The sequence below is a fragment of the Rhodnius prolixus genome, unplaced genomic scaffold (genome assembly GCF_049639745.1).
Source record: "Rhodnius prolixus isolate KJV_2025 unplaced genomic scaffold, Rpr scaffold_2, whole genome shotgun sequence".
In the NCBI taxonomy this organism is placed as follows: domain Eukaryota; kingdom Metazoa; phylum Arthropoda; class Insecta; order Hemiptera; family Reduviidae; genus Rhodnius; species Rhodnius prolixus.
The window spans coordinates 13,031,926-13,048,350 of NW_027411592.1; the positions used below are offsets into that span (position 1 = coordinate 13,031,926).

At 32.2% G+C, this 16,425-nt stretch overlaps 1 protein-coding gene across 1 annotated transcript in view; it reads left to right on the forward strand.

Moving 5' to 3' along the window:
* Positions 1-10,531: 10,531 nt before the first annotated feature.
* Positions 10,532-16,425, forward strand: part of LOC141448985 (proton-coupled amino acid transporter-like protein acs) — a 52,737-nt gene continuing 46,843 nt past the window's right edge. The window contains exon 1 of the mRNA XM_074117934.1: positions 10,532-10,691. Coding sequence (XP_073974035.1) covers positions 10,635-10,691 — 57 coding nt within the window. The 5' untranslated portion in view covers positions 10,532-10,634. The remainder of the gene's footprint in view (positions 10,692-16,425) is intronic.

The following is a 16,425-nucleotide window of genomic DNA, read 5'->3' on the forward strand; positions in this document are numbered from 1 at the left end:
TTAGTATCCTATAATATATCTATTCTATTCTATTGGAAATGAATATCTCCTAAAAAATGCGGAAAAGTACAATTTTTTTTAAATGAAAATATTGAAAAATTTGATTATTCTTTTAAACAGCACACGGTCCGTTTATTTTTTTTAAAAAATGATGCAATTAAAGTGGCAGTAGTAACAAGTAAGCTGCCAATGAATAATTCGCTGACAATGGGCTTTAATTCTGTAACTTCTATACCGCGACTTTTTCCCCTGCAATCGAGTAGCTCACGAAGGTAATCTTAGGAAGAAGATGACTTCTTCTAGGACATCAAGTTTGTTATTGGGACATTTTTGAAAAGTTTTTAAGTATTTCGCAATGGTTGCTTACTACAGTGAACTGTACTTTTAGCAAATATGAAATCCTAGTGAGAAAAAACAGTCGCCGCAATAATGCAACTAAGAAAGTTAGTTTTTATCCTTAGCAATCGCAATGTAGGATTGTTTTGTAAGGCTTTTTATTTATTTAACTTTAAAGTAATCCTCAAAAAGGAGAAGGTGTGCAAGTGTTTTATTTCCGATTTAGTTTTTTAATCGAAAGTAATGCTTCAAACGGAAATTACCATTTTTTGTTTACGTTGCGTAATTAGGAAGTGAACTATTTGACGTAAAAATGTCCTTCAATACAAAACAAAAAGTGAAAAAACGAAATTTCGCCTTTAAATCTGAAAATAATTACCGATAAATACCAAAATCCAGACTGGATTAACAAAAATCATCTGATTAGTTTTATGAATTACTCAATTATTTTTTACAGCAAAATATTCGCAAACTAATCTATGATAAGAAGGTAAACAAGCAAACAAAATTACACCAAGCTATTTTAAAACCTAATAATAATTAATATCGATGAAATTAAGTTTTTTAAGTCTTATCTAATCAAGGTTCTCCGTTAATTAACAAACTATAGCCAATGGCGCTAATGGAAATTTCCCAGTTGTTTTTTTTTTTTTTTTTAATTCGTTAAACTGCCGTTTTGTTATTTTCTGTGCATGTGATTTACTATGCATTCATAAATTATATTATGCCACCGATATTTCCTTCGTCCGAAATGCTAACATTGCATGAACAGTTGTTTGATTCTCTTAAAAAGATTCACTGTTTACTTACAATGAAATTTGTAAATTACCCTGAGAACAGATCAGTTTATTAGTTTTATTGCAGTAAGCGCAATCTATAAAAATTCGCTGAACGATGGTAATTTCTGCTTATGGGAATGGAATGCGCGCAACAAACGCAAAAAATAAAATATACATTTACGTTCTTAATTTTTATCTTTTTTTCTAATGATAAAAAAAGAAAGATAAAAAAAAGGTTAGTAATATCTCTTTTATTCACGAAAATTTGAATAAGATTCAAATAAACTTATCAAAATAGAGGTTCATATTCCCACATTTTTTAGCACTTATTTCAAGGTTGTTGTTTCCATTTAAGCGTAACAGAGAAACTATTTAACAGCGCAGAATATTGTTGCTGTGTTGGTAATTCAGCGCTTGTTAGGGGGTAAGCAAGCGCCTTTCAGTATGTACCGAAAATAGGAGTACCATTTTCATTATTTTTATGTCCTCATTTTATCTGAACATGATTTTTTTTTTTTACAACCTTTCGAAAATTTTTCGTAAGTTCAGGCAATATTGCTGATTGGGATGGCTTGTAGCTAATAATTTGTGTGCAGAGGCTTTGGGAACTCTAGCGTTTCTGGAAATTTCTACGTAAATTTTATTCTAGAGACCTGAGTGCCTGCTTACATGGAGTTAGAGGAGGGGCTACTGGGAAGGGGTTTACTGGTACTTTCCCCTGTGACTTTGACTACACATCTGTGAGGAGTTGTGAAAAGGAGAGTTAAGCACTTCCGGTAAGGTGTGACCATTAACGGCCGGAAAGAGGTTGGAGAAGTGGTATCAGCCAGAGAAGTCCGACTTTGACTGAACTATTTTGGCGAGTAAAATTTTTGCTAATGGATAATTGGAAAGTGATAGCTGATTGGTCCCAATGAGATCATAGAAGTACCGGACTCATTTATTCAGGAACTTGAAAAAAGGGATAAGGGATCGGAGAAACCCTACCTATTAAAACAGATAGGAGCAATAATAACGAATACCAGACAAAGACTTGCTTCCGACAGATGGGCTAAGCTTAGATTGTAGATTAGAGAGCGTCGAACCTGATAGGTGCTCTGTGTATGTTCATGCCCGGAGAGTAAGCTTGAGCAGAGACGGACGGACTCCTGGACTGGATGCACTATGTAAGAAGGTTAATGTTGAAGAGAAAGGCAGCCGAGAGACCTCGTGGACAATCGCTGACTTGGGAAAGCCCAGTATAAAGAAGAATTTGAAAAAGAAGAGGGACACCAGAGCAGAAGAATAATTTGCTGAAAATTAATGGAATTTCCTTTCTTCTACAATTTTAAAGAACAAATTTTAAATGAAATTGAATACCGTCATTTGTTAGTTTAAATAGCAAGATAGGGTTAAAGTGAGGTAAAGCAGGTAAATAATAATAGGATGTTTAGGTAGCCCTGATTTTAAATTCCGAAATACCTAATCTTGAAAAAGGTTTAAAATATAATTGATAATATATATACATGTGGGTAATTAAAATAAACGCGATCCTATCATTTTTCTGAAAATTTTGTTAAAAGCAGTGATGCATTTTGTGAAAACTTATTTCCATTAAATATGAAAAAATATTGATAATTCACATTGTACACAGGGCGAAATTGTAATTAGTTTTGAAGGAGGCTTTAGGTAACACATCTACAGTGTATTTTAGTATATCTGGACGAAAACCTTGCGGAAGCGAAACTGAAACTAAACAGTCTCCTATGTTTGGAGTTTTTAATGCGCACAGTTTTTAGCAAGTTTTGTGTGTTTTCCTTTTTTTACAATCATTTTGAAAATGTAACAATAAGGTACGTAAAGAAGCAATACTCCTGATGTACTCTGGTAAACATTCTTTAAAAAATGCATAGATTTAAGCGCATCTGTTCACCATCTGGAAACTTCAAAATCGGAAATAAGTTTGAAAAGATTCTAATTCTGGCGATGCATTAAATTTAATTACTTATCGTCCTCCTTTCGGTAATGTATATAAAAACAAAATCACTAATATTTATTAATGACATCATTAATTATTTTATAATTGCAAAACATTTTTTAGTATTACATATGTACGTAGACCGATCTGGCTGAAACTTGGTGTGTGTTCTTCCAAGAGATGCTACTAACTAAACAACCTCGATACGCGCCAGTAGTGCTATCTCTCTAACTTTGCACTGACTTTTCAAACGACCCTCGTATATACTAACACGTATACGAGAAAAAGTATAAAATGGGATCACTTCTTCCTTCCAGGAGCTTTTAACAGGCAATTTAAATTCAATTCAGAATTTCATGCTTGAAATAGTAAAATAACAAAACTAAATATTCCAACAAAGCAAGACAGATAAAATGAAAATTTAAAACAAAAAAAATGTCTACAGAACTAATCAATTCAATTTATAATTAGCTTTTTCAGTACTTAATGCTGAAACAGAAATATAGCATTCATTGACTGTTCACCAATAAGTGGGCATTTACATTCAAGACCAAATATTTTTCTAAATAAACTCTTCTGTAAATTAAGAAAAAGGGGCTCGCTAAGAAAAAGTACAAAATTTAATGTGTAATTGGATTGATTCAGTATGCATAATTAACCACGTACATTTCATAATTATTAAAATTTTTGTTGTGAAATGAATAGGTTTTTCCTCGTTAGGCGCAGCTGAGTAATTTAGCGTTTCTTGTTAATATCTACACTAAATCCAGACCTCTCGCTTACCCAACTGTAATACAGAATAAAATTTGAATTGAATACTTTTTTTGATTATCTAAAGATTCTTTTCAATTAATGCCAGCTCTTTAAACTACCAGAAACTATTAAAAATGCTTTTTTGTTTCATATTACCTAACAGACGGTGCTCACTTACCATTAACAAACAGAGCCTCTAACTATAAAATAGTATTTCCATCGTGATATCTAAAAATTGTTATTCTTTCGCTAAAATGAGTTAAACTACAATTTTTTCAGGCGTCATACGAATGGACTTTCTAAATGCTTTTACAATTTAAGATATTGAAAGAAGAACCGTTTAATATGTTAGTTTCGAAACTTGGTGGTCTAATATTTAATCTAATAGTTGATTTTACGGGAAAGAAAATCTGGTATTATTCACATACGATACATTAACTTTATAAAGTTAGGTTCTCAATTTAGCCACAAAGCTAGATTTTCCTGTTCTTCAAATGAATTTCATTGCTCCCTATTTTCATTCCATATTAAGTGGGAAATTCTTGTTCAAGTTTATAAAATTTACTACAAGAAACTCACCAGACCTCTTATACTTTGAATTATATACTCTAGGCCCACGCCTACGGATCTGTGCTTAAGTGGATAAAGTAACCTTAATGCTTGGTTATCAGACAAGTGCCAAATTAAATAGGTCTCGAAATGATAAATGTATCAATAAAAATCGAAATCACCTCGATAATATTTTTATAAAGATTTTGATTATGAGAGAATTTTAGTAAAATTAAAGTTAGTTGCCTAAATGTGAAGGACAGTTGCAAATTTAACTTGAAATACTTTCTTCAAATGACCAATAAAAGCCCTTGAATCATTTAAGGATCACTTCGTTTTAATTAAAGATCTTCTCATTAGGTGCAGTTATTACTTCCGCTCAATGGCAGATGACTATAATATTAGTCCGACTAATTAAAACTAATTTTATTATAGATTCATTTATTAATGAATAGACCAAAATAACATCAAACAGATTTCTGTATAATTAATAATCTTATTTAAATAATTTTATTTTTTAAAGTTCTACACATAACTGCGATATTTTTCAAGATTCAGGTGGACTTATGATTGCCAAGAGCAAATAGTACTCCTTTTCTTCTTCAGCACCTAATTAATGAAAAATTTGGTGATAATGAAAGCTTATTTCCTGCTCTGAAACTTTTAAAGATAATGTATAAAGAATTTAATATTAGAAAGTGGAAACGAGTAGAAGTCAAACCAATCAAAAGTTGTCGGATACTCAAAGAACTCAATTTTTGGAAAACATAGTTGAGTCCACATAGCTAGATAATATCGTTGATTTTTTTCCGTCTAGTGCCCGATAGTGTATCGTAGTGAATGTCAAATTTTTGGCCCCCGAACTGATGAATCAACCTATAAAGGATAAAAATCTGAAACTGGTCAGAAAAAAGAAATATGCGCAGAGGTGGAGGAATCAACGAAATTAAAGTTGGCACTAGGCGGAAAGACCATGTATTGAGGATGAGAAAGAAGTCTCAAAAAATGTGACGTAAAGATCGGGAGACTTAAGCTGGGAAATTAAAATTAAAGCAAAGTATATCAGGAATGATTTAGATATTAGTGGTAGCTGTAGGATCGAAAATCGACTGAAGAAATTGGGTGTCAGCAATGAGTTCCACACAATAATAGTGACTGCTACCTCCCAGTACCCCCTTTATGCTGAGGAAAAGCTTCAAATAAAATGGCGCCCATTACAAATACATATATTTAATATCGTGGTAAAGTAAATCACTGAGTCATTTAGTAAGAAATTAGAAAATTGCTCAAAGCCTTCGTCGCAGATACTTTTTTAGGCGCCGAAACGGAATATCATGTTTGAACTTGAATAAATAGTTCGAGTTTGGATTTAGTGTTCATCTAAACAATCGATATTAATTCTCAAAGCGGTCAGTTGCAGCAAAGTATATATTATGTTGTGGACATTATTATATTCTGATTTAAGTTTTAGAAGTGAAGTTATGCCCTTGTTATTGGGATGTATCAGTGTATGTGTTAATTTGTAGAAAATTTGTAGATGATCCTATGTGAGTGTGGGAAAGTATTGTTATCAGTTGCATAGCGATATTGCATAGCAATGTTGCATATCTATTTGCTTTATCGAACAACAGTACACTTATTGTGTGAAAGAGGCACACTAAACTGGTCGACCTTATTCACCTATTAACATGACCTAAATGTTACAATGAATAAATATTTTTCAAGGCAATTATTTTATTTATATTTGGTTAATCCAATGTTAGTTAAATTAGTATTTGAAGAGAAAGACAAGATTTATAATATTCAGAAGCCAAGTGGAAAATAGTAAAAAAATAATTTCTACCTTAAAAAGTAAGTAGTGAGTACCAACAATTCAACTAGTTATATTTTATTCAATGATTGATTTATAAAAATAATGATCAAAAATTCAATGTTATCTGCAATTAAAGTAAATCAAGCCAAGTAAATTGAAGTCTAGATTATGGCGCTCTTTGTAAATCTATTTCAAAAAGCAGAGTTTATTACTTACAAAACAAGAAGAAGATTTGTTGGAAAGAATTATAGAAATAAATTGATGTTATTTGCCCAGAAGGAATAGAAAATAAATAGTAGAAGGTAGATAATGGATAGTAGACAGAAATCGACAGCTAAAGAAATTACCACGGATGGAGGCTTCAAATCAAGAATCATTTCAACAGATTCAAATTAAATTCTGATAAATGAATCATTTAATTAGTAATTAATTATTCATTCGGTTATGGAGCTGAATACTAGGTCTTCAAAGAAGTGATCAGCTGAAGCTTTGAAAGAAAAAGGCATTGTTATTGAGAATACAAATACAAAAGAACACTATTCATTAACAGGAATTCATCTATGTAGAATGAAGACGTGATTGAGAAATCATGATAAAGGAGCAGCATCAATTGTTATTAAGCACTGTGCTAGAATAAACAATTAGAGTAAAAAGAACGGGAAGACCAAGGAGATCTCGATGGATAGACAAATAAAGAAAGGTCTCAAGACAATTGAAAGTGACATGGAGGAACCAGTTGCTGTAGTTGTAGATGAATAAGTTGTATTTCTTTTCTGATTTGAATCGCATGCTCTAGAACTGGAAGTGTTGATTTTATCTCTGTCGATTTGAGATAATAAAACAAATCAAATAACTTGTTCTAAAACATTTGAAAAGATTTCTTTTCTTGCTCCAATTATACAATACTGCTACTCTGCGTACGAAGGTATTAGATTTGTTACTTCTTCAGAAACTCTGAAGTCCTAGTAGGTTTCCCATTGTACATAAAGAATAATATATTAACACTCCTTAGGAACGTCTTCTTTGCTCGCTTCACGTTAGATGGTTTTAGATACCAATTGATTAGTCATTAAAACAGTTTCGACTTATCAGATTGGCTGATGAATGATGGTTGTTCAAATTCAAAACGATTCTGTTCTTGAAAATAACTTGTGTAGGAATTGCTGAAACTGTTTTTGGTAAAACTAGAAAAATGGTTGAATAGATGGCCGTGTGCAAACTTATTTCGACAACATCCAATGTTTATCTAATGAAAAGACACTTTATTGATAAAGACATTTTTTTTAGTGATTATTATTAAGAAGAGTTGAAAGGAGATTGCAAAAGGTGGTATCGTCGTCGCTTATTATTCTCTGATACAGTTCTATCTTGAACAAATTAAAAGATGATATGGGAATGTGATGCATTGAAACTCAACTAGTTTGGGTTGTTAATGGATTCCTAGACTATGGGATCAGAGAACGTCGCAGCCGGTTCTATTGGCATCTACGTACGGCCTATCAAATCATTTTATTCTTAAAAAACGATATATCCAAGCTTAACCGATTGGTTCCTGTGCTAAATTCTTTCATAAGAAACCAAGAATGTTTGCTGTTTCCAACAATGAAACAATGAATGATATAATAATGATCATGTAATCATAGATAACTCATTTTCAAGGATTAATTGTTGAGTACTTGGGATTTAGTCATACGTCGACTATTTGATTATCTCCTACATAATAGTTGTCGACTCTTCAAAGAGATTTATTCTTTGCTGCAACTTACCTGTTGCTTCAAATCCTCGGAATTCGGGTGAAGCAGCTTTCTTATTGATGTGTTTTAAGATGGTAGATTTAAGAAGTGGTAAGGCGGCGAAGTCATTCTCTGTGGACTTCTGGCAATGTCTCCAAAGTTTTAACAATTTTGTGCTTCTTAGCAGCATTAGAGTTGCTGAAGCGGCGGCTTGACATCTTAAATATTTGGGTTAAGCACTTTCCAATTGTGCCGCTTCACTTTTCATTCGTTTATTTTAAAATATTAATTAAATGTAAGGAAGGGTTTAACAGTATACTGCCATTATTAAGCAAGATTTAGAGTTGATTAATTTTCAGCAAATTATCCAAGAATGTCGTTTGGCAGTAAGGTGCATTGAATGTGTACAGATATGGTGTTTATTGAAAGATTATAAAAGTAAATAAAAGAGAGAGATTATTCTTGTTCCTCTTGCTCTTTTTTCATAATGAGATCAGAAATAGTGTTTCCTGTATCAATGTAATTGAAGAGAATAAAAAAGCTATACTAACCAGCGATAATTTTAAAGTAAAAAAATAAAGAATTCGCAGTAAGTGAGAGCTATGTATAACAATAATAAATTATGGAGAAGATAAAAACACAGTTGGAGAAATGATAAGGGGATGTCATTTTTCATAATAACAATATTTTATGTATTTTTTTTATGGGTGTATGTTGTACATGGCTTACACTATTACAGTTCTTCTTATCACATATTTGTTTTGTATCTAGTGGATTGAAATAACATTCATATCATTATGTTCACCTTACACACTAGAAAATGAATATAAATCTTCAAAATTAAAATTCAAAAAGTATTAAATTCATAATTTAATCGTAACAACTAGCTAGACCGCCTTTCTGAAGTTCTGAAAGATGAGACCCAATCTTTTTGCAAGTCGAAGGTTTTCTAACCACGTTTTTGAATATTACATCCCCTTGTTGTCTAGGGCCAGAGGACTGGCCTCATAAGTATGAATATTCAGATGAATGCTTATTATTTCAAGTCAATGAAAATGTCGACCTTAATGTTGTATAAAGAAATTAAATTCATGAATAGATGAACAGTTGCATCAGTAAGTCATTAAATAATAATATCTAATAAATACTAATCTATTAAGTTTGCTCAGTTTCTTGGTATTACTTGGTTTTAGCAGTTGTATTTCTTGTTTACTCTTTCAATAGCCGCGTGAACGGTATCCGCTTCTAGATACGTGTGACCAGATTCCAGAAATGTATTATTAATCACAGATTTTCTGGCATTTTTTTTCTATAATTTTCTATTATAAGTGACCATGGCTATTAAATAAATATTTCTCGGTTACCCGTGTACAGCAAAAATATCAATTTCAGTAATATTCCGTAGGTAATAGTTAGGATGTACTATTTCAAATAGAATGCGATTTCTTGACCTCCTCTGCCTTCAACTCAAATGTAATAACCTAATACATATTCTTCTTATTAACACAACTGTAGTGTATCAAGGAATAGGCCCATAAACCTCTTAGTAAAAAAAGAAATATAGTTTTGAAACAACTGGAATCGCGAAACTTACCTTCATAAAACATAGGTGACATTGAAAAGTAACTTAGACACGTTTTATTTTTATAAAATTGTGTTTACAAAATTAAAATTGACCTGGGCACTTCATGAATAGAAGGACGGATTTAAAATTTAATTATGTATTGTTTAAATTTTTATTAAAATGTTTTTAGGGAATTATAATTCATTTAAGACAAAAAACAAACAAACATTGAAAAAATTGACTTAGGCACTTCTGGTACCGACACAGATATTAAGGAGCTATTCGCTTTAGCTAATATTGTAAATAAAACTCGTTTAGTGAAGCGCCACGGTAGCCGTGCGGATAGAGGCAAGGCCTGCAAAGCTAAGATGTACTGTGGTACTGGGTTCGATTCCCGGACTAGGCCTTTGATTTTATTTAATATAAAAAATAAATCATTCTATAGTATGTTGGCTAGTAGCCTCCGTCCACGTCGGACCTAATCTGGTAATTGAACTCTGGAAAAAAAAGAGGTATTACACAAGAAAAAGCTAATTTGTGTGCGGCACATTAGCATTACAGTGTTTCCTCAATATTTATCCTGCTATTTACTGTAAAGAGATTTCTGTAGTGTGAAAACTGATAGAGTATGAGTGATGGTAAATATGTGCGAAGGTAACTTGAATCAGATCGTCCTTAGACGAGAGGTGTGACTCACCAGCAGATAACTGCCGAGATTTTTTTTTGAACGGAAGGAAATAAGTTTAATTCGATTTGTTTAATGGGTGGATCGGTAAAGATAACGATCTAACTCTAACACAATGACACGTTAGCTAACATTTTAATATGTTTTGTTGTAGACAGACAATTCCACCACCAGTACTACTACAAGCACAACATAAACAACAGCTAGAAAATTGTGTACATTGTGAGCATTATCCCCACCAGAACAAGAGAGGCGCCACAGAATCTCTCCTGTGTGTTAATTCAAATGTGCTATAGGAAGGACAAGGGAGGGGAGGCCGGCAGTTTTTTTTTTGGTGAGTGGGGGCGATCGTACAAGGGTCGAGGGGGGAAGAGAGAGAGTGTGATAGGGTGAGTGAAGGTAGTAAGTTCTATCCCCATGCGATCTCACCAAGTCTAGAAGTTCAGTACGCTGTGAGAATTTGTCATGTCCACGAGCAAGAATAATCCCGTCGATTCGGCCCCTCTGCATAAATCTAACTCCGTAAGTTGATTATTTTATTTATTTTTTTAGATTTTCTAAATTCGATTAAAACAATTTTAAAAATAATTCTATCAGATGTAAGTGACAGGACCCGTCGTCGCGTGTCAGTCACTTTCTATACGCATTTCATATTGGTCGCCCTAATCGTTTCTATCTTGTAAAAAAAAAAAAAAAATGCTTTTAACTACAATTTAAACAATTAGTTTTTAATAAATCAAAAAATTAAATTTTTAAAAATGCCGGAAAACGCACTAAATTTCTTTTGCTCCCTTTCTTTAATCGTTGGGTGCACCGCTTCCCCCTTATTGCTTCTTTCAAGCTGTTTAGGGTGCACTCTATGGTTAACGCATGCGCTTCATACCTTCAGCAAGTTAACTATAGCCCGGTGTTTTTCCATGACGTCACTGATTCCTTTGGGGCCGGTTACAGGTTAGCGTGCAAAAGGTTCGCCTACATTTGAAGAATGTGTCCTTTTTTTTTATTTTGGTCTGGTTTAATTAGATCTTTTGTTTTACTTTTGGGAAGAAGAAGGAAGATTAGTTCGTTATGTTGGAGTTATCTTTTTAAAAATAATCTGTAATAATTGAAAGATTAAGAGAATGTCATTAGAAGAACATTTTAGAGATTAATCCCTTAAAATATTATTTGGATATTTAAATTCCATAAGGAACTTAATTGTATTTATTTTCCTTTACCCTTACTTCGATAATAATACAATTTTTGTGGAAGTTTATTAAGACCCAAATCGGTAAATTAGTCCTAATATAAAACAAAAATGATAAAATTAGTGGTCGAATACCTCTAGGTCTATAATTAGAGAAATACCAATAGAAATCAATTGGTAACTTTTTTTGAGATAAGATTACAACGGATTATCTCATTGGCTAATTTTAAAATTAATGGGTATTCGTTAGGCATCCATTAAATTTGAGGTTTTTTTTTATTCTGAAGTACCTGGTTAAAGTAGAAATTACCACCTTAAACACAACACTTGAATCCTTGAGGTCTCTAAATAAAAGTATTTATGAAATTGGTCCTTAAAAGTAGTCATATCAATTGGTTATATTTTCTGTTATCTCTAACGGATTACCTGATTCGCTTATTACAAAACTATACGATATATAAGCTTCTTTAATTGGTATTATTATCAGATACTTAATTTTCAGATTGGTAGCTTATCCATTTGTCGCATGCTAGGTTTATACTTGGTAGTAACAGTATATATTGACAGCTCTTACTTCAGATTATTACCTTAAGCTAATATATGTAATTGTTATTCTGAAGTTCAGACTCATTTTAGGGCCGTTTCGGATATTCATTCAGGGTACCTGCTAGTTAAGTCTGAAACGGAAGTGCATCAGAAACGTTGACGACAGTAACATCTTCAAAATCCTAGTGATAACATTTCTTTTTAATTCATTAATCATTGTGAAGGATTTTTTTTTTAACCTCAATTCCGCGGAAAATATTACTAAAATGAAAATTACCGGATGAACTTCTTGGGATCAAAAGAACGAAGTTATAAATAAACAGAAAGGTTAGAACAGTAAAGTGGGCAAAGAACCGCATGACTAACTTAGTGGAAATTCCCCAACGTTCTGTTTGAGAGGGTGTATTGGAATACGGGGGGGATATAGTGGGAGAATATTTCATTCAGTACCGACCGTTCAAATCACTCCAGTTTTCTTTCATAAAATTCTCTAGACGGCCGTGGCTGACCTGTGTGTCTGTATCCACATTCACCGCACACTCAGTTCACTAGTTTAACCAGGTACATCATTTGTAAACATCAACGCCAGCAGTCAGTTATTGATTACTCATCCAACTTATAACAGTTCATTTAACTACACACCATCTTTTATATTTATTTCTAAGCATTTATTATATAATAATTTCCTCGTTATGAGTAGGTATTAGTCAATAAGTTCTTCTCGCTATTCTTAGCGGTCTTTTTCTTTTGTAAACAACAGTCTGTAGTTCACACCTTTATGAAACTCTGAATCTTTTCACATTGCCTAATTATTGGTTAAGATTTAGTAGTATGGAAATGGTTATGTTAAACTTTATTTCAATAGTTGTAATGACTACTTAGAAAAAAAAAAAAGAAGAAGAGAAGGTATGCTCGAAGTGAAATAACCACATTCATTTAGCTGTTCATGAATGAGCATTGTAGAGGTACAGCCTAAATAGGGTGTATGAGAAAATATGTATGGGTTTGTATGTTGTAGGGTGCGATGCGTAAGTATGAATCAGGGTATAACGGAGAATCTCTGTCTGACAATGTTGTCTTGTAACGAGGGAACGCTATTCAGAGCACTTAAAGAAAACAATCGATAACCTCAGTTAAACGCTTCTCAAAAATATTTGGATGAAAATATCTGAAAAACTGTGAAACTTTCAAATTTAAAATCATAAAACTTTATTTGATAAATTAAATTCTTCACTAGCTTCATCAAGAACCTTTATTCCAAAATTACTCGACCAGAATTGGTTTCATAATGGATCTGAAATCAACTGCTACCTTTATTCCAAAATCCATTTTAATCCAATAACAAATCCAACCCTCAATTCTCGGAACATACACTAGATTTCCATTTAAAACAGAGTTCTTGGCAACAGCCGCAGCCAGTTCTTTTTTCTTTTTTTTAAGAATAAATGAAAAATGGTGAGCCTTTTATTTTAAGTTTAAGGTTATTTTGGAACGATTTATTTCAAATAATTTGACCGAATTTCTTGTACATTTTAATTTTTGATGAAATCGATTTATATGTTCCTTTACATACAGAGTACCGAGATGAATGACATTTTCTTGAACAGAACTACTTAAAAGAAACTTTGTTATATTAAGGGCCTGCAAGAGAAGCCGTTGATTAAAACTTTTCAAACCAGTAATTTTAATTTTTTTGCAACAATTATAATGCAAAAAAGTATTCTAATCTTTTTCCATTTGCCTTTCTGGTAGCTGAAATGCGCTTTTTCATCGATGTTTATAAAATATTTTTCCGAATTCCAGACACCTTGAAGAGTTAATTTCAGTTTTCGAAGTAGAATTTAAAATTACAGTTTTTTTAGATTGAGAGCTATTGGCTAAAGAACACCATATCCATGATTACTTTAAAAAAAGGCTTCCGGAAGTGTTCATGTTTACTGTTTGGACTCGGTGATAAGCTAAAGTTTAATCCGCTTACAAACTCCGGAAATTGAAAGAAATTGAAGGCCAAAGATTAGTGCAAAATATTATAAGTATTTAAGCCGAATCTGGCAGACTTCTTGTCGAATAAGCTGCACGTGTCTGCTTTGTACCGGATGATGCAATGAATGTTTGTTGTTGCCAAAATGAAACAGATTTATTAATATTTGCCACATTCACGTTGCACATGTTAGACGTGTAGTTTGAATTATATCAGTTAAGCAACAAAGCTATATGTTATTTTTAATTAATCTATAAAAATACTCGCATTTGCTCTCACTGTGCAATAAAACATATTTTTGACAAAGCGCTGAGTATAAGCAAGATTTGTATTATTTTGGGATTTCGTAGAGGTTTATAGCGCTCTCCAAGTTTGTAACTCTTATTTAATAGAATTTTCTAGCATTTTTTTTCTTTTTTTGTGCGAATTGTACTTCCTGGAAGTTGTGTTTATTAACCCATGATTTCATTATTCTTCATTACAAACGAATATTCTTAACGAAACATATGTGAATCTCAAAATTTACGTTTTCTCTAGATCTCACACCTTCCGAAACTTAAGTTATATCGCAAAAATCCATTAAACTTGCATTCGTGAAGTATCTAAAAGTTAAGCTACTTGTAAATAAGTTCCTTTCTAGACTTAGCAAGAGTCTATAAGTAGTCTAAAGCCTGTATTTACGCATGTTTATTAATAATATACATCTCAGCAAAAATAAATGTAACTTTTAAAAAATGACCAATGTTAGGACTAAATTATATTTTTGGATAAACCTACCAAAAAACTAATACAAAACCAATTAGTCGCAAACATTGAAGGAAATTCTAAATGCGATATTATTTACAAATAATGAAATAGAAAAATGCCAGAATTAACTTACACAATTGACTGTTAAAAAAATTTATTTACTGACACATGTAACAAATCTAAGAGTCTGCGCATAAGCGTGTTTTGTGGTGTTCGAATGTAATACTGGCGTCCAGTGCCTACTATATTGGAATAAAAATTTTGGTTGAGAACACATTACCGATTGGTTAGCTGCTAAAATTTGAGATAAGCTTCCTTCAATGCCTGAATTTAATGCTGTCTAGTCCTAGTAACGCTAATCCATTAAAAATCCTGCTAGTTTTTAAAGTATGAGAGAAATAATATTCTATTGTTATTGCCTTCATTCGTAGATCTGTAAGTTACAGTAACAGACCTTTGTACTCGCGTTTCTTTACAGGAACGTGCCGTAATAAAAACATCTATTGCATCTATATAAATGCATTGCGGTAGTTTTAAAACTGTTTAAAGAGATAAAAGAAATTACACCATTCTTGGATAAGTGGGGCTGCTGAATTGAAAGATGGTAAAATGAAGAACAAAGAGACCGCGATGAAGAGCTGACCTGAAATATTAGAAATCGCCAGAGGTTCAACATATTTCCTTCTCTTCTGGAACCACCAGCGGTATTGATATAAAGATGTGTTTCTTGACGCCATATTCTTTCTTTGGCAGATTTCAAAAGAAACTTGCTTTAAATTAAATTGTACCTGAATATTATTAATAGTCAAGTTTGATTGGTTTTAAATGACATTATTTCGCCATTAAACGATACAATGCAATACTCAATATTTATCTTTATTTAGCAATTGTAACAGTACAAAGTAAACATATCCGGGAATAGTCTAATCTCTCCAAGAATATGTATTTTGGACAAGTGTTTTGTTTTATTCACTTTGTATAGTCCAAAATTAGTGTTCTGTTTCCTACCAGAAATGCGTCACGGGTTGGGCGCCAGTGCTGTTAATTTAGTGATAAAGTTATCATACTGGTTTGTTATAACGGGTAACCGCTTCCTTAATAGTTATTCGTTAACCTGATGTGAAACCATGTATTTATTAGTGTAAAAAATCACAAAAAGTATTTAAATCAGATCATAAAAAAGAAAAAAGATGGTAGAAATAATACAATAGAACGTATGAAGGCGAATGAGCACTTAAATTAATTTAAAAAAAGTAAATAAAAATAAAAATTAGAGAATATGTGTTTAATATAGGCACCAGTTTTGATGTAACTAGATACGGAACGATAGTAAAATGAATTAGGGCGAAATTCATCTAGTAGAGTTAGACTTGGCTTGTTGCAATAGGTTGGTTTCTACTTTCTACTGTCCCAAATTATAGAAAAGCATAGTTCCAGTTTTTAAAATTAGTGATTTTACCAAAATTACTCGTTTTGAATAAGAATTAAATGTTCGTTGCGAATGTTTTCTCCAGGTTCGAACAAAATATCCCGTAAGAGGTAAACCTCAAAAAAGTGGAATTATTCTTCTGTTTTGGGTAACACATCACATCTCTTATCGAAGTTGAATTAGAAATTAATCAACTGATTGCTACTCTCGGCTTTTCATAAACTCTTTTTTTAACGATTTTATTGAATAAAAAGCTCACTTGAAGGTAAAACCTTTCCTACTTTTTAAGAATAACTTCAAAGCGTAAATTCCTTCAAGAATTACATTGTTTCCTGTAAATGTTAATGTGTACGGACTCAAATTGTAG